Here is a 19,179-nt window from a genome sequence, read left to right as displayed (position 1 = left end):
TTTGCTATTTATGTATTATGCAACGCTAAATTGTGATGAACTCTGCAACCGTGTCATTTAATTACTCAATCGATCTATCATGATTGTTCGTTCGTATATTTATTACGCTTTACGATGAGGTTGCGGCCAGTGCCAACAATAGAAGTCGAGGTTGTAAGTCTCGACTTCGACCAGGGTCCTACCGTGAGTTTGAATGATTCTCCCTATGACCGATTATGGAGATAAGGAGTGATTGTTGATGTAAGTGGATACCAGTGATGAAGACTTCGGTTTGAACTATTAACAATATATTTAAGAAACAAAACACTTAATTATTAGTACTTAATGAATGATGCGTGAATGATTGAATGTACGTGTGTGTGTAAGTGTGGATGTTATGACGGAATGTCGGGTGGATTTCTGGGTTTCCACCTCTCGTGAGGACGGATATTCCGGAGTCTATTAGGAGGTGTTCTTCTTACTGTAGATGTTTTTAAACTGACTTCTAATTGATGGTGATATCTTGACCAATCAAATATCAACTTCTTGACACTGACCTATTCCGTGCTCTCAAGAAGAGGTAGTATGATGAGGATAAGGTAAATTCGGCAGCGTGGTGGAATTTCTCGAGGTCTTTTGGAAATTCACGTTTATGGCGATGCAATTAGCTGTTAAGGCGGTAGAAAACTCGACGATGTGCTATTTATGAATAAAAATAAAATATGAAAAGGTTCTCAAAAAAGATGCTGGCGACTTGCATATGAAATATTATTCATTGTGCAGATTGCCAGCCGTCTCTTCTAATTTGGATACGATTTTCTTCTGTAGAAATTATAAAGTTATACCTCTGGACAGGCAGATCGTTTGACAAAAAGGAGAATTACCTTAATTTCTCCAGGGCTGCGGATGAAATTAAATATTAATCTTTATTTGTTTATTGGGGGCCTGTTTCCGCGACGTACACGCTGGAACAATGTTCTTTGTTGATAAAATTATGTATAAATGAAATGTAGAATTTGTCTATTCGTCTTAAGCTGAAGAGTTAACATATTAGAGCTATTTCTATTCTCACCTTACATTTATCTCGATACAACCAAATACAGTGTGTTAATAAAGTCAAAGTTTATCTTCTTCAATAATTATTTCCCGTTGAAATTATTATGAACGACGTAGTAAATTCAGCTGATTTTCTTGAAGAAAATACCTGAGCTTGCGTCATTAAGCGCAACAGTCAAATGGGAAATCCGTAGATTAAATACGCTTATTGTTAGTGTTTGACCTATCAAGCATGCGCTGTTCCAATGATCTCATTGTACTGATGGATTCCATCAAAATTTTCCTCGCTATCATTTCCTCTCTGTCATGATCATTTTCTTGTATGATCTATTATAAAACTTTTCACAGTTCTTTAAATTCAAATGAATACAACTGATCATATTTTTGTGATGTTAGAAACTGTTATATGTATGTAAGCTTAAAAAAAATGATTTCAACCACCAAGAATATTTTCATTACTACTAGATGAGTTGCTCAAAACTAACATACCTCGCGCAAGATTACTCTAGAAGATACAAGGAAACTTTAAACTAATTTGTTGGCATTGAAACAGTCATGAGAAAGCCGTGCATCGACAGAAGTTGCAGGCCTCTTATTGCGAAACTGATAATGGGAATATGTAGAATAAACATTTCTCTGTAGCATATACACACACCAACAAGAGTTACTTTTTTCTTATCTTCGTCACGATAAGCTCAATGAAGTCAATATTGATGACTCGCAACTCTTCCACGTAACTCTTCCATATAGAGTGACTCTGAATTGACAGTATAAAGAGAATGTAGCAACTTGAATTTAAGAAAAAAAGTAGGTTGAAAGTGAAAATAAATACTTTCGTGTAATCTATATTTAAGAAATTAATTTTGATTTCAATTAGGTATTTATTAAATGGAACTTGGCTAATGTGTCTGTTACTTATGTTAGCTCAATTTTACCATAAGATTCAACACCTGCTTATATTTCCAAAAATTAGATGATAATTTTAATAATAATATACAACCAGTATTTAAGACATCAAATATCAAACTATTTTTTTGTGTATTTGAAAAATGAAAAATGTTTTATCATTTTATAGGATATATCTGGCTGAAATTCATCACTTTATACTGCACTATTAATAATATTAAAGAGTTTATGAATCTCTTTATTCAGTTACCGTAATTAATTTAATTGTGTGCCAGCTTTAATTAGCTTGTGATTACAAAGAACATTGTAATTGGTTTAACAAAACATGATACGCAACCGTAAAACAATTATAAAAAATGCTGTATCACCATAAATATGAATAAAAAATTGACTGTATTAAAATGTATTCGATTCTAGAATGTGAAGTGATACCGGTTTCCGAAATTAACAATATTATTCCCTCATATTCGAAAAAGAAGTATTAAAAATACGGTAGAGTTATGTTATTTAGCATGATGTATAAAATACTAGTTTAACGATAGCAACAAAATAATATAGATAAGATAACAGAAGTTCCTCTGAGAATGTATTAAAAAATTGATTTGACAATGCACAAATTGAATGGTAAATGAATTAAAGTCTCAATAGACGCACTCTGGGAGTTTTTATAGAGGAATTGCAAAAAATATATTTAACTGCTCCGGTGGGAGTCCTGTTCCGGTAGTCAAACAGTTAAGATGTGTTTACAAATGTGTTATTAAATTGCAACAGATATTGCACGCGTTCTGAGAAGTAGAAATTTATACGTTTAACTATCAGACAGCAAAGATAAGTACACTCAAAGATAATACACATAAATATAGCAAAGATGCATGTGCGAGCGTAAGCGACATTATCTTACAGTTAAACATTAATGAACACTTCAAAAAAGACAGCATCTACTTTAACACTAGAACTACCAAATGGGTCAAAATAACTCATTTCATGTCACTTATTTCGTTATTATCGAAAAGATATAGACGATTTTCTGAGAAATTATTCAATAAATTGATTTAGAGACATAAAAACTAGAATATAAATCAACTGAACACTCAATAAATGTATTTTTATACATTATATAAGGAAATACAGAATAATCAATTTTACTGCTCGGTAGTTCAGTGTTGAGAAGCATTAAAAAAGTAGTACAGAATTCAAAAGGTAAAACACAAATAACACACAACAAAACCACTAGATTAGCCGATACCATAATAAACCAAATAATAAATCTCAACGTCGAAGACGTACAGTCAACATATATTTCAAAGAAAGACTTCCAGGAAAGCTGGGAAGTAGTCCAGTCCAAAAGAATAAGAGAAGCGACAACTTTATTGGACAAGAATCTTTCGCTACAAGTAATATCGAAGGAAAACAAAAACAATCTCAGTCCGGTTTCGCCACCCACAGCTGATAATACAGGTATCTACAACAGTATTACGTTTAGCAGATTTGAAATTTTACAAAATGTAGCTGATGATAAAGCAATGGAAGCAAAACCGAAGCCTAGAAAACCACATGTAATCATAATACCCAACGTCAGCAACATTTAAAAACTATCTGAAGTGCTAACAAAGTTAGAGGTAAATTATATTGAGGTGGTTAGTGTGGGGAGAGCGCGACGCACTAGCGAACAAAGTCGACAAAAGGGTGGACTCGCGTTCGGGCGATGTAGCATTGTAGCGAAGTTGAGTCTGACCGAGTGACGGGGCACTGTCAGTGGCGGATGGATAGCTGAGAACTGAGAGTCGTCCCGCCGGTCTTCCGGGTTATATCCCCCTGTCCTTAGACAAGGACAGGAAGGAAGCCACGCGAACCCCAAAAGCGCGGGAGGAAAAGCGCGCCTGAAAAGCGCGCGAAAATCCCGGAGAAAGTGTCCGCGTGGCTGGCTGGAAAAACCCTGGCTCGTGCGAATCTGGCTGCCAGATGCGTGAACTGACCGCAGCCAGACTCGCACGGCCTCGGCGGGGCGCGAGAAAGTGTACTATGGAAAATTCCCGAATATTTTGCCTCGCTACAATATAATATGTATAAAAATTGAAGGAAACAATACAGTTAGAATCCAACCAGAGACCCATTCCAATCCAACCGAGATCTATTTTGAACGCGGAATCGTATATCGTAATCAAATATATAAGGAAACCGGTATACACACTGTCAAAGAGGAAATTGCAAAACAAAGTAGATTATCTCAACAAAGACTGAAGAATCACCCCAACAACCTGGCCACAAAAATTTTGGACAGCTCAGACGAACGAGAAAGACTCAAGAAACATCACTTCTTACAGGTATCATACAGATTTAGTGACATAAACTAAATTTATTTAACACCAAAATAAGTGTTAAATATCATTATATGATAAATTGCACATATGCAGAATTTTTAATAAGAAAAAATTGCTCACTAGTTCAGTGTTAGTACCATTAACAGAAACATTATAAACAAAAGATTTTTATCACAACGCTCCCGTCTAAACATCTTACTCAAACAATTTCAAGCATAACGGTTCACCCATTAATTGTTCTAAACGGATTTGTCATGCATGGCCAAGTTAAAAAGCTATCAACACAAGTAGTTAATAGTTTCTCGAATGGCATTACATATTACTGACGCTCAACACTTTATGTCTTGAGTAAAGAAAAACAGAAAACTCAAATGGATGTTAGTCGCGAAAGCCTTAAAGCACACAATACACCTATACCAATCGTGTACGCAAGTTTCGAATACGTTTGAAACCTGTTAGCCAGCCCACTGGCTCCACCTATGTACCAATTAAAGTGACCCTGCCTTGACAACTTTGCACCAAGCTTACTCCTTTTGCTTATGAATTGCACAATCCTAGTCCGACAGCATGACTCGACCAATACTAACTATAGGAGTCTATTGCCGATAGCGTTCCCGCATAAAGCTCTTCTTCAGAAAATCCGTGCGGACGTAATGTTTTATGATTAGTACCTCCGCGACCAGCGTCTGCAGTCGATTGTTCTCTAACGCGTCGCTATGAAGTTCGCGGTGTCCGTCGCGCTTTTCCTCTTCTGCATCCTATGTGTCATTAGGCAGTTGCAGTCTGCCAGGATTCTAGCTATCGTTCCGACGCCTTCCTATAGTCATCAGATCCCGTACCGTCCACTGTGGTTAGAACTGAATAAACGAGGGCACGATGTCGTGCTCGTTACTGCGGATCCGATTCCGAATCTGGACCGGAAAAACTTTACGCAGATCAACGTTGGCCAGTCCTACAGTGACATAAGGAAGATCGACTTCATTAAGATGCGGTTTGACAAAGTGAAGTGGTTGACATTCGTCGAGGAAAATTTGATGGCCATGGGCACCTCTTTCGCGGAGAACGTGCTGAACAACACGGACATGAAACGGTTGTATGCGCCTAACAGCAACGAGCATTTCGACGTTGTGCTGGTCGAGATGCTGGCGGTCCCTGCCACGTACGTCTTCGCTCACAGGTTCAACGCGCCCATGATAGGTAAGTTTTAAATCTCATTTTGATAAATTAGTGTTTGTTCGAACAAAAATGTAGAAAATTGAAAAGAACTGCGAACGCCGTATTTTACGAAATCAAAGGAAGTGAGTTAAAAACAATAATACAAATGGGAGTTACTATTTTTGTATCTTTCAAATTAAGAGACTAAATGAGAAAATCATTGAAAATTGTGGAAAAATAATAGAAATTGTTTTAGGTGTATTTAATTAATCCTGTATTAATCCTTTATAGTGTGATGTTGATATGTATTTTATATTTAATTTTGTTCAAATAATTGCGTACATATTTTTGGAATTTGCGGAATATTTGCTTTTACAGATATCTAGCAAGAATATATTTCTTTGCCTAAATATATGTCTGCACACGTGTATATGTATGGTCAAATTTATAAAGGCGAAGATGCAAATGCGAAATTGATAACAGTACTAGTTGTGACAGCTATCAGATGTTCACAAACAATATTTACGGGGGACGTCATAGACGAGATAATTCTCTTTAGTTTTAATAACATAAACAGATCAGATAAAATTAATTATTTCACAGATACAGCGGTATGTTACGTAAAGTCACAAACTTTACAGACGTGCAACAAACATACAGTCTACAAATATATAATTAACAGTTCTAATGAGTGAATAGATTTCTCTGCAACCCACAATTAACAATAGCTTTACGCAAACCGACAATTTGGCGGATATTAAATTTTTTAACATTATTTCATAAAAGTTTTCGTCGATTTTGACTGATACAATTATACAAATACGTACATTAATTTTTTTTTTAATCTCTCAATTCTAAACAGTGCGAAATTTCGAAATTCTCGGAATCTCGATATTCGGGACCGCATTCTGGAAAGATTCGGCATTTTCGAGAATGTTATGAATTTTCAGAGAAAAGCACAATCATATAATATACCATTTCCTCCTGATACATCACCTAAGCAACAGGTGGATGTTTCCAGAAGAGTCTAAAAAATCGAAATTTTGAAAACTGTCTCATACTCATCGAAGATAGTCACAAAACAGCCATCAAGTCCTGGGGATTTAAGTAAATATTTGCAAAAATATTCTTAACTTCATGTACTTGGAGTTATGCATTTTAGAGAATATAAGATAAATTTTCTTTAAACTCAGATTTGATTTTGCACGTACTTGGAATTAGCAATAAATAAGAATGACTGCAATTGATAATTATCTACTTTATTATTAACAGAAGTACGGTACATTGTATATACGGTGCGGAATACTAAACATATTGTTACGTGTTTTTGATGCTAGTGCCAAATAACAGTCATTTGTATAGAGGAAAGTAAAGTCATTGGAAAAGATGAAATATACACACCTATGTCCATGTAGATAATAATCAAAATGACAAAACTCTTTCTGTGCTTCTCAAACATTCTACAAGATTGAAGATGACTAGGTTTTACTAGATAAAAGGTTTTGCTAGGATAAAAAAATAAAACTTACTAGGATAAAAAGTGGAACAAGAGGCGTTTCTTCCGGGGTCAACCGGTAGACTCGTCAGTGACGCAAACTGGTAGACCCGTGCCTTAGACGCCGGGAGAAGTACAAGAAGTTTAACGGATACTTATATCTATGCAAATTCACGCGGAACTGACTAGGAGCAGGAAAGACCCAGGCGTGTTGAAACCTTACTCAGAATGCTGTCATTAATACTGTCCCTTAAACTGCCTAGTTGCTACTTAATTTTTTTATAGATCCTATATAGTATAACAATTATTCATTGTAGAAAGAAATAAAAATTGGACGAAATGAAAGCAAAAGGAAAGCAATACTAAATTATCTATCTCCCTCTACAATGACAATATTTTAACAAAAAAATTATTATATAAAATAATTTCGTTCTTTCGCATGTTTTTAGGATTAAGTTCATTAGGGGTGCTTGCACTCAATGAACATGCTCTCGGCGGCCTTGTATTGCCATCACACGAATACACCTGGGAAATGGAAGCAAACGTAGGAACGCATCAGCCATTTTGGAAAAGGCTACAGAACTTTGTGAACCTATATCGTATTGTGCATATTTTGTACCGTGACCTATTTCCCGAGCAACAAAAATTAGCGCAAAAGTACTTCGAGAAGCCTCTGCCTCCACTACTCGACATACTGAAGAACACCAGCCTTATATTTGTCAATCAAGCCGATGCTATAACTCCCGCGCGACCAAAACTGGCAAACATGATCACGTTCACCTCCTTCCACGTCAAGGAAAAACAGATTCCGTTGCCCCAGGTATAATACTATTCATTTTACTGTGACAGATATTGTTATACTGCGGATTTTTATGCGATTTGAATATTATAATTATACACTATTTATTACACTTGGGTTATACGATATACCTTCTTAAACTGTGCGCATGAAGTGCGATCGATAGTTTTGGATCTTCATAGTCGCCATGAATGCATAAGAACATGTCGCCCAGTTATTATCATCTCAACTGCCAAAATTCGAATACATAATACAGTAAATAATTATTTAGATCTTTTTAATTAGGATAGTTTGCGTTGCTTGTATTTCGATTTCTCAATAATACTTTTACATGCTGCTACAATTTATTAAATTATAAATCAGGACTAAGTAGGGCAGAAAAATGTATCACAATCCAGAAATAGAAATAATGCTTCAGCGCCGTACTTCAACAATGCACTAAAAAAATTTAATACCTAATGTGATCCTCACGTTATCATGTTCTGAAAAACTTCATTTATGAAGCTTATGTTCAAATCTCTGTCCAATATGAAACTTTGAATATTGATGATACACTGATAACAAATAGTGCTAGTTTCTTGATAACGTCGAAAGCAAGTATGTATTCTCAATTCCTTGTGGTAGGATTTGAAACGCTTCTTGGATCAAGCGACTGAAGGATGCATCTACTTCAGCCTCGGCAGCAACGCTATGAGCTCGGACCTGCCGAAAGAGACTCTACAGGTTTTCTTCGACGTGTTCGATAAATTGCCCTACAAAGTTGTGTGGAAGTACGAGAAAGAGCCGCCAATCAAACGTGACAATATCTTTTTCGGAAAATGGCTTCCCCAACAAAGTATTCTTGGTAAAATCTCATGCTCCAAGTAACGTGTAAATTCATGGTATATAGACTTTAATTATTAATTATTAATCGCTATTCACTATTATGCAGCACATCCCAATATTAAGATGTTCATTTACCAAGGAGGTCTACAAAGTACCGAAGAAGCGGTACATTTCACGGTACCGTTATTAGGATTTCCGGTATTAGCAGATCAGGACTACCAAGTAGGTAGGATGGAGGCCCTTGGGGTCGCGATACGTTCAGAAATCACAACCATCACAAGAGAGGAATTGGAAGGGGCTATTCTAGAACTGATGAATAACAAACAGTGAGTATGCGCAGTATTTATAATATCTGTAATATGTACTTTTCATCACACAACTAACAAATGAATGATTTTATTGAGAAAATGTACAGTAGTAGTGAAATAAGTGATCAAACTTTGGTATTCTATGATATCTATGGTAGTCTCACCCGAAAATCCAAAGTGAGCAGACGTGTTTACGCGAAGCTATCGGTTATCATTGCATTGTGTACTTGTGTATCTACTCGCTCACAGCTAGTGTAAGTAAGTGACAGAAGAATTTGCCGTTTGATAAGTTCAAATTTTAAATGGCACAAAATGGCAACCTCCAGTTAAAATTCACCAAAACTGGGGAGAACTACTCTGTTAGACAAAAAACCAAGAATAACAATTCAATAAATACGACAGACTTAATGGAAACTAACGAATTGACTGTTAGAAGCAGCAGAAGCGATACAATAAAGAAACGAAAAATCAGTGTACTATGGATCTAAACATAACCTATGGGACTCCAAAAAAATTTACTACGGGGCAAAATCTTCGAACATGCAACACGAAATTTATAATTATTATTATGTTACCGAAAACAAAAAAAAACCCTCATCTACCATCATCACATCGGCCGATCTCGCTTCTTCCTTTACTGTCCAAAATACTTGAAAAAATAATATTAGCTAAATACTAGCTAAATAAACAAAATAATTGACAAGAAAAATCTAATATCATTCCACCGGTTTGACTTTAGAAATAAATATGCGACTACTGAGCTAGTACATAGACTAGCTAACAAAATCGTTCCTTCATTCGAACAAAGAAAGTACTGCACTGCCCTTTCTCTAGATATAGAAAAAATCTTTGACAGAGTACGGCACGAAGGCCTTTTGCTTACAATCAAGAAAAACTTTCCTTCATCCTACCATCAACTACTAAAATCGTACCTCGAGGACAGAACATTCTTTGTTAAAATTCAGGACTTCCTCTCGGAAATCTGTAATATCAAAGTAGGAGTACCACAAGGCAGTGTACTAGGTCCTATATTGTACGCTACACACAGCAGATGTCCCCACTACTTACGAAACCACAATATTTATATTCGCGGATGATACTGCAGTCCTACCTGCTCACTGTGATCCTAAAACAGCTTACTCCAAGCTCTAACAACACATTTTAAAAATCGACCAATAGCTAAGAAACTGGAAAATAAAAGTAAATGCTGATAAGTGCAAGCATATTACATTTACATTAAAAAAAAAGGTATCGTTCCACCTGTCACTGCAAACAATGATCTTATTCTCCAAACTAACACAGTGAAATACTTAAGTATACACATGGATACAAAGCTGATATGAAAACAACACATAAAAGCCAAAATAGATCAAATTCGCATTAAAAGACGAGAGATGTACTAGCTCACCAGTAAAAACGCAAGGTTCGATATAAGCAACAAACCCTTTTTAAAAATAGTAATAAAATCTATTTGGACATACGGGATGGCATTATGGGGCATGGCACGCGAAAGTCATAATATAGCCAAAAATAGAAGTACTGCAATCCATCATACTAAGAACAATTGTAAACACGCACTGATGCATGAGGAACGAACAATTACGTAACGATCTTAAGACCAGATCAATCGAAAAGAAAATAAAACGTCTATGTGACAGACATAAAACAAGACTAGAAAATCATTCAAGTGACGTAGCAACTAAATTATACTCAGAAGATCTTATTAGAAGATTACGCAAAAAAAGCCCAAACCATCTTCTCCCCATAATAAAAGGGGCGATTACTATATAGATGCATTCTGCTGAGAAACCATCTACGCGCTAGATCCCCAAATACTACTAAAACAATTTACCAAATGTCCATCCTGGACCTTTATCTAAGGATGAAGAACGATCACATCAACAGGAGACCGAAACTCTTTTCTTTCCAGAATATAAATACCTTTGAATTATGATGATTTCTCACAATGACTTCTTTTTATTACAATATACACTTAGCCTCGTATCAATATTTGTCAGAGTTGTTGAAAATTGTATGTATTGTAGCAATTGTGAAACTCTTAAAATCTGGAGTGACTTAATGTGAAACGTTTTGTCTAAAAATGCCAAAGTATCACACTGTAACATACAATTTTATTATAGCAGACGCAATAATACTTATCATTTTAAGACTAACAAGTATTGTAGTAAATTTTCATGTTAAAGAGAAAAATCTGTACGGCGATTGTAAGCCTACGTTTATCTTTCTAGATACAAGGAAAAAATGATCGAACTCAAAAACACCATGAACGACAATCCTTACGATATGGTAGAGCATTTGGTGTGGTGGACGGAATACGTGATCCGTCACAAAGGAGCCCCTCATTTTCGATCGACTTTGGCTGATCAACCGTGGTACCAACGCTGCGATATGGACATCGTGGTGTTCCTGACGATCGTAGCCGTTTTAGTAATTTCAAAAACAACCAGTATCATCGCGACACTAGTCGTGCGATCTTACAAACGTTATCACCTGATGTCCACAACAGGAAAGCGAAAAATTAATTAGCTTTAAATTAGAGAAACAGTGTTGTACCTAGATACCATTTATGAATTGTGTTCGTCATGTGTTCTGCAGCGGAACATGCCGATCGTTTTAGTAGTCATTGGATGTACGGATGTTACCAGAATGCTCGACGTGTTTGTAAATTAATTGATACGTAGAACAAGCCAAAATTGTACAAATACCATAAACATGTTAGCATACTAATAATTTAAGGATCTCTTTATGCATGGTATATTAGCTGGCGAAGTTAAATGTGCGAGTGATTAGCAAGTGCGATATCAGTTACAGTATTTAAAGTATAGTGTAATATAATATCGTCTCGTGTACGTGTGATGTATACTGCATACTGTACAATATTGTTTCAATTGTACTTACAGTATGAGTTAATCTTAGAGATCTAATTATGCAGTCCTTTTAAATATAATTGTTCTTGTAAGAAGTTGATACTGATGCTATTAAATATTTGTTTTGTAAAAAGTTATTAGTAATTCCAATTAAAATGAAAGGTTTTTATAAAATGTTATTAAATTTCTCGTTTTATTTTTTCTTTCGTTGCACCAGATTTTTAAAGCAATCGTTTCTACCGATTATACCGATAATATCTATTTCCTTTCAAGAAAACAAATGTTTCCAACGACTCGTAAGTACTCACTTGAGATAATAAATATGATTATTGCAGTGATTTAAGAAAAATAATTAAGAAACTATTAAAAAATCAAAATGACCGTCTTATGTGTATTATCACCTACTTAAAAATCGCGTTATTTCATATATTATGCAAACTTCCTACATGGATATGAATAATTTTATATAGGTTATGCAACCTAGTAAATGCATCATTTATCCTGGAATTATTTCATAATACGTACGGGAGACACTGTACAATATTACACATGGCATTGAATATAAATAATTAAAGCCAAATGCATTGTAATAATCAGTTAAATACATAGTTCATGTGAGTTATAGCAAATATTAAATCATCGCATGAATTCTATTTGTTATTCATGTATTTTATTTACCTAAGTAAATATGAAGTGTTCCCAACAGTTCTCAACTATATTCAGGTCCGGAGGACAGACCAGCCATTCCAAAACAGAAATTTTCTCTTTTGAAAACTATTCATAAATAATTTTTGCCGCTTGTATGGCAGCATTACCTTGTTGGAACACAAATTTTATATCTGCATTGTGCATACTTATCAATTTGGTTTTTAATTAAGCTCAAATAACTTGCACTATTCATTTTTCCTTGTATAAAATTAATATTCGTTTTCCCTTTGTAACATATGCCGGCACAAATCATTATACCACCTCCTTTCATTTGTAGTCTAATTTTTATTAATTGCCCTTTTCGAATGTCATGATAATAGTATGCACTACTATCTGGACCATCCAGACAAAACCGTTTTTCATCTGTAAAGATTACATTCATCCAGGTTTTCCTCCAGTGTATGTTTTTTTTCGCAAATTCAAGGCGTGCTTCCTTATAATTCTTTGTTAATCATGGCTTGGTTTTTATTTTTGATCGGTTTATAATATTACTCATTTGAAGCACATGTGGAATATTTTGAATATCAATATGTACACCAGCTTTGCAAGCAGTTTCTCTTACAGTGGCACAAGAATTTGATGCAGCACGAAGTATTGCTACCTTGTCACAGTGTGATACGGCTGCTGGCCATCCAATGCTTTTCCTTTTACCGTAGTTATCCACATCTTTTAACCCTTAGCACTCCAGGTTGTTTTGTAATCTATCAGCAACTGCAACTAATTTTTATAGTATTCAAAGCGAAAATGAGAAATGCTATAACATTCTTTTGATCTTTTATTCACCTTCTTAGTAGAAAATTTGGATGTGCGGAAAATCGAATAATTTTAGGGTGGTTTCTTTAAGATTGATTAAAATATATAATATTATAACTGGTGCAATATCAGAGTCTACAGAGTTCAAAGGGTTAATACGTTATATACAGCTTTTCTGCTTCGATTAATTTCTTTCGCAATTTCTGTAATCGTTACTTTGCGTTTTCTAAAAATAAGAATTGCATTTATTTCAGTATCAGACAATCTTTTACCATGAACAATCACCAAATGCAACAGATACAAATATTAAGAAGCACTGAACACTGACTGGCCAATAACTTCCTTAAACCGCGTGACATATTGAAGGAAAACAAAATAAACCTTGAGTGTGCTATAATTTTGTCTCCGTCTATTTCTGTGTTTATATTCCCCCTAACGAGAATATCTTGTAAAAATTCCAATATAGGTAGTGTTTAAATATTAGTAGAAAATAGTCTTTCTGTATCATTTATACCTTTTCTGTATTATAATTATAACGCGAGAAATTCAAGATAGCACACGCGTGTCTTTTCTTTGGGAGTATACACATATGACCGTTCAATTACACGATACATACTAATTCGACATCGTGACTCAGCGAATATTAATCACCGAATTCTATTTCATGATAACGTTTTTTCGTGAGGTTGTTCTTTTGCAAATTCACTGTCACGCGTCATGTTACGATTAGTTCCGCAACCAGCGTTTGCAGTTGATAACATTGTGGGACAAATTTTAACCTATTTTGCTTCTTAAAATAACCACTAGGTGATTCTTATAGAGTTCCTTGCCCTAAATGCGAATCCGAAAACCAAATTGCTGGGTCACGTCCAGTTCTCGAAAAAACTGGGTTTTTGTAGAAACGGTCAAATTTTTCAGGAAACCAAGTGTTACGTGAAAACTAAAAACGGTAGGCATTTAAAATTTATCGCAGAAAATAAAGGAAACTTGCTCGAACACGTAGCTATACAAATTTTGAATTTTTTATATCATTAAATGTTTGTAATGATGATCAAAAGTTTAAAAAAGGGTAGATGCGCGTGCTTCGTATGCACTTCTATTACATTTCTACGAAAAGTGAGTCGGCTAGCACGAATTTACTATGCGCCATTGGATTCTGCAGACATTTCTGAAGAGAAACCCATCCGTGGGAAGCGTGTGAACGGTTCCTCTTTCCGACAAGTTAAGAAAATGTCCGTAAAGAGCGCGTGCACGAAACTTTGGCGCCACACGGCCATTGCTCACCGGTCACGGCAAGTCAGAGCCGTGACTACGCGCTGTATAGACCTGGACCCCGGTCACTTCTTATATGTATATATAATGTTTAATTGTTTTATAAATTTTCATAATAGGGTAAGGAACTCTATAAGAATCACCTAGTGGTTATTGTAAAAAGTAAAATAGGTAAAAATTTGTTCCACAGTGTAATTTTCCAATGATCTCCATGAAGTTCACTATGCCCGCCGCGCTTTTCGTCTTGAGCATCCTATACGTTATCAGGCAGCTGCAGTCTGCGAGGATTCTAGCGATAGTTCTGACGCCTTTCTATAGTTATCAGATCCCATACCGCCCATTATGGTTGTAACTCAATAAACGAGGGCACGACATCGTGCTTGTTATTGCGGATCCGATCCCGAACCTGGATCGGAAGAACTTCACGCAAATCAACGTCGGTCAATTCTACAGTAACATCAGGAATTTCGATTCCATTAAGCTGCGGTTCGGCAAAATTGACTGGCTGACGTTCGAAGAGGAACACATTATATTCATGAACATTGCTTTTGCGGAAAACGTGCTCAGCAACGCGGACATGAAACGGTTGTATGCGTCTAATAGCAACGAGCATTTCGACGTTCTGCTGGTCGAGATATTTTGCTCACCCGATGTGTACGCCTTCGTTAACAGATTCAACGCGCCGATGATAGGTACATTTTAATTTTCACTTTAATATATTAATGTTTGGTTGAGCAAGATGTACAAAGAGATTGAAAGGAACTAGCGAACGTTGTGTTTTGTGAAATAAAATGAAGTGGCCTAAGAAGAACAACAATGGAGACAGGCATTGTTATTGTTGTGTCTTTGGAACTATAACTGATACAGTTCAATCAATTATAATTGATACAGTTATCCGAATACGTACGTTAATTCTGTTTTTAAGGCTTATAATCCCGAACTGTTCGAGATCTCCACATTGTCGGAATCTAAAAGGTGAGAACGAGATTCCGAAAATGAGCGGAATTTTCGAGAATATTATGGATTTCCAGAACAAAGCACAATCACATAATGTAGCATTTCTTTCTGATGCATCTGGTATACAACACATGGATGTTCCCAGAGAAGTCTAAAAAATCGAAATTTCGAAAACTGGCTCTTATTTGTGGAGAACGAACAAGAAATAACCATCTAGTTATCGCGATTTTTGGGACTTTGCACACCCCTATAAATTTCCAAAATGTATGTGAATATACGCTTATCTTTCCAGGACTAATAAAATAAAGTATCCAATAAATGTTCGTAAACCAAATGTTAAAAGAATACTTGCAAAAATATTCTCAATTTCATGTACCTTAAGTTATGCATTTTTTAGGATATAAGTTAAATTTACTTTAAATTCGGATTTCCTTTTGCACGTATTTGGAGTTAGTAATAACTAAAAATAACTACAATTGATAATTATTTAATTTATTATTAATACACATATGTTATATTTATTAACTAAGACTATAATAGTCATCAGAAAAAAATACTATCGTTACACTAAGCACACAACCGTTCTCTTGCTAATCGCGCAGAAGTATCTCCCGCGCACGCATTCCCACTCGCTTTTAAAGCTTATCTCATTCGCTTTTTCTTTCTTACACATACAGCCGTCCCACTCGCACCATAATAAGTCACAAGGCGACCCCGGCCACCCACAAGCACGCTTGACCATATATACCCACAATCCTGAAATAAAAACAATGCTTCAAGACCGTACTTTATAAACGCACTAAATCAATTACCACGATCACGTTATTATGTTTTAAAAGACTTCATGCATGAAACTCCTGCTTAAATTCCATCCAATGTGAAATTTTGAATATTAATGACTCACTGTTAACAAATGTATAGAGTTATCTGCCTAGAAAATGATTCACTTATTACGTTTAGTCTCCATCTTAATCGCACCTAGCGCTAGTTTCTTGATAACGTCAAAAGCAAGTAAGTACTCTGAATTTCTTTTACTAGGATCTGAAAAGCTACTTGGATCAAACGACTGAAGGATGCATTTACTTCAGCCTCGGCAGCAATGCCATGAGTTCGGACCTGCCGAAAGAGACTCTACAGGTTTTCTTCGACGTGTTCGATAAATTGCCCTACAAAGTTGTGTGGAAGTACGAGAAAGAGCCGCCAATCAAACGTGACAATATCTTTTTCGGAAAATGGCTTCCCCAACAAAGTATTCTTGGTAAATTACCATGGTTCAAGTAACGTGTAAATTCATGTTATATAGATTATATTTACTAATTATTCATCGCTATTCACTGTTGCACAGCACATCTCAATGTTAAGATGTTCATTTATCAAGGAGGTCTGCAGAGTACCGAAGAGACGGTACATTTCTCGGTACTATCATGAGGATTATTACGATTAGTACATCATTAGATACTATCGGATCAAGATTACCGTGCGCTTAGGATAGAAGCCCTTCGGGTTGAGATTCGTTTAGAAATCACGACCATCACGACAGAGACAGGAGTTGGAGGAAGCTATACTAGAACTGATAAATAACAAACAGTGAGTATACACAATATTTATAATACGTGTGGTATGTACATTTTACAATACAACTAACGAATGAATGATTTTAAAGTAAATATGAAGTAACATTGAAGTAGGTGATCCAATATTATTTTCCCATTATTTTTAAGCAATAAAATCGATCATATAAACGTGGAACTGAAAGTTCTTTCTTTCCAAAATATAAACACCTTTGAATTATAATCGAATAATGTAGGAATGCTTAAAACTTAGTTAAATAATGTGCTTAAAATAATTCCTTTTTACTACAATATACACGTAGCATTGCACCAACGTTTGTCTAAATTCATTATAACAATTATAAAACACTTAAAATTTGGAGGAAATTAATGTGGATCATTCTGTCGTTAAATGTCAACATATCACACCGTAACATTCAATTTACTTCTAACATAAGGAATGACAACAATCTTTAACATTTTGAGAGTGACAACTACTGTAGTATATTTTCATATTAAAAGTAAAAATCTGCACGTCGACAAAAAGTCCACATCGTAATCGTTTTAGTAGTTTCATAAACAACCAGTATCGTCACGACACTGCTCGTGCGATCTTACAAACGCTATCAGCTGATGGCAACAACAAAAAAGCGAAAAATTAATTAGCTTTAAATTGGAGAAACAGTGTTGTACCTATATACGATTTATAAATTATGCTTGTCATGTGTTTTGCAGCGGAACATACCGATCGTTTTAGTAGTCATTGAATGTACGAATGTTACCAGAATGCTCGACGTGTTTCTAAATTAATTTATACGCAGGACAAGCCAGAATTATACGAATAACATAAACATGTTAGCGTACTAATAATTTAAGCAGTTTTTTTATAGGCGTAATATTTGCTGGCGAAGTTGAATGAGTGAGTGATTAGTAAGTGCAATATCAGTTACAGCATTTAAAATATAGTGTAATATAGCGTCGTCTGGTGCACGTGCGATGTATAGTGTATACTGTACAATACTGTTTTAATTGTACCTGCAGTATGAGTTAATATTAGAGATGGAATTCTGCATTCCTGTAAAATATAATATAATTGTTCCTTGTAAAAATGGTTGTTACTCATGATGCTGATAGTATGAAATATTTATTTTTTAAAAAACAATTAGTAATTTCAATTAAAATGAAACGTTTTTATAAAATGTTATTATATTTCCCGTTTTATTTTTATTTTTGTTAACCCAGATTTTTCAAGTCCTAGCTTGATTGTACGGACGTAATTAATTTCTTTTCGCGAAAGCAGTGTTTCCATGAATTGGTAGGTACTTATTTGTGAAAATGAATATGAATAAATTACAGCGATTTAAGGACAATAATTAAGAAATTATTAGAAAATCTAAATAGCGCTGTCAGATTTTGGCATAAATCGACTCACGATGTGTATTTTGAATCGTGGTCTTTATACACGTTCGACGAAAGCGTTCTAAGAAAGGGTCATAAAATGGTCAGTTTTGCGACCAGAGTCACTGCCGTTCTTTACCGTTAGTCTGCTGGTTTTTTTCCCCCAAAACGGTCAAGAACATATTTTTGCCCTTCCGCACAGGGCTCTTTGTAATCACGCTCTTCTAGTGTTAATTCTGAACGAGCATTCCAAGCGAACGGTTACTAAATTTACACGAATACATATACTCCGTTTTCTATTTTTTACTAAATAAATTCTTTTGGAAGCCAGACCTGCTAATCATTCAACAAGCGCGTTACTTCACATATTGTAGGTCTTCCTATATGAATATTGATAATTTTCTGTACATTATTGGACCTATTGAATACATGATTTATCTTGGAATTATTTCGGAATACGTACGGAAGTAAATAATTAAACAGAATGTAGTAGGCCACTACGTTGTAACATACGGAAGGGTTTCCATGTAAGTGGTTGGTTTCTTGTTGTATATAAGACAGCGCGGTTTGAGTCGCATAATGCCTCGGATGCCGTCTGTGTTCTAGAGGATATTTTAGTCAGTTAGGTTCAAAGATACGAAAAGAGATTAACGCTGAAGCACCGTTCTGTATTTCGTCTAATTATCAATTAACTGATCGGCGTGCCGCACATCTCCCGCGGGCACCAAGCTCTGCTCGATCCACGCGCCCTTCACTGCGGTCATCTTAGTGGCCGCGTAATCACTGTCCCTGGGACCCCGCGCTGAAGC

General features: G+C 35.4%; 2 protein-coding genes across 2 annotated transcripts; both read left to right on the top strand.

Moving 5' to 3' along the window:
- Window positions 1-4,815: 4,815 nt before the first annotated feature.
- LOC116428737 (UDP-glycosyltransferase UGT5-like) lies at window positions 4,816-11,916 on the top strand. The gene is made up of 5 exons (XM_031980770.2): window positions 4,816-5,459; window positions 7,362-7,732; window positions 8,336-8,555; window positions 8,643-8,862; window positions 11,094-11,916. The coding sequence occupies exons 1-5, from the start codon at window positions 4,979-4,981 to the stop codon at window positions 11,389-11,391; spliced, it is 1,590 nt and encodes a 529-aa protein (XP_031836630.1). The 5' UTR covers window positions 4,816-4,978; the 3' UTR covers window positions 11,392-11,916.
- A 4,494-nt stretch (window positions 11,917-16,410) lies between these two features.
- On the top strand, window positions 16,411-18,095 carry LOC143174956 (UDP-glucosyltransferase 2-like). Its single transcript, XM_076371209.1, has 2 exons — window positions 16,411-16,680; window positions 16,768-18,095. Exons 1-2 carry the CDS (start codon window positions 16,527-16,529, stop codon window positions 16,848-16,850), a joined length of 237 nt encoding a protein of 78 aa, XP_076227324.1. The 5' UTR covers window positions 16,411-16,526; the 3' UTR covers window positions 16,851-18,095.
- Window positions 18,096-19,179: the final 1,084 nt, after the last annotated feature.

This window comes from Nomia melanderi, chromosome 10 (assembly GCF_051020985.1).
Source record: "Nomia melanderi isolate GNS246 chromosome 10, iyNomMela1, whole genome shotgun sequence".
In the NCBI taxonomy this organism is placed as follows: Eukaryota; Metazoa; Arthropoda; class Insecta; order Hymenoptera; family Halictidae; genus Nomia; species Nomia melanderi.
This window is presented reverse-complemented; position numbering and strand designations above follow the sequence as displayed.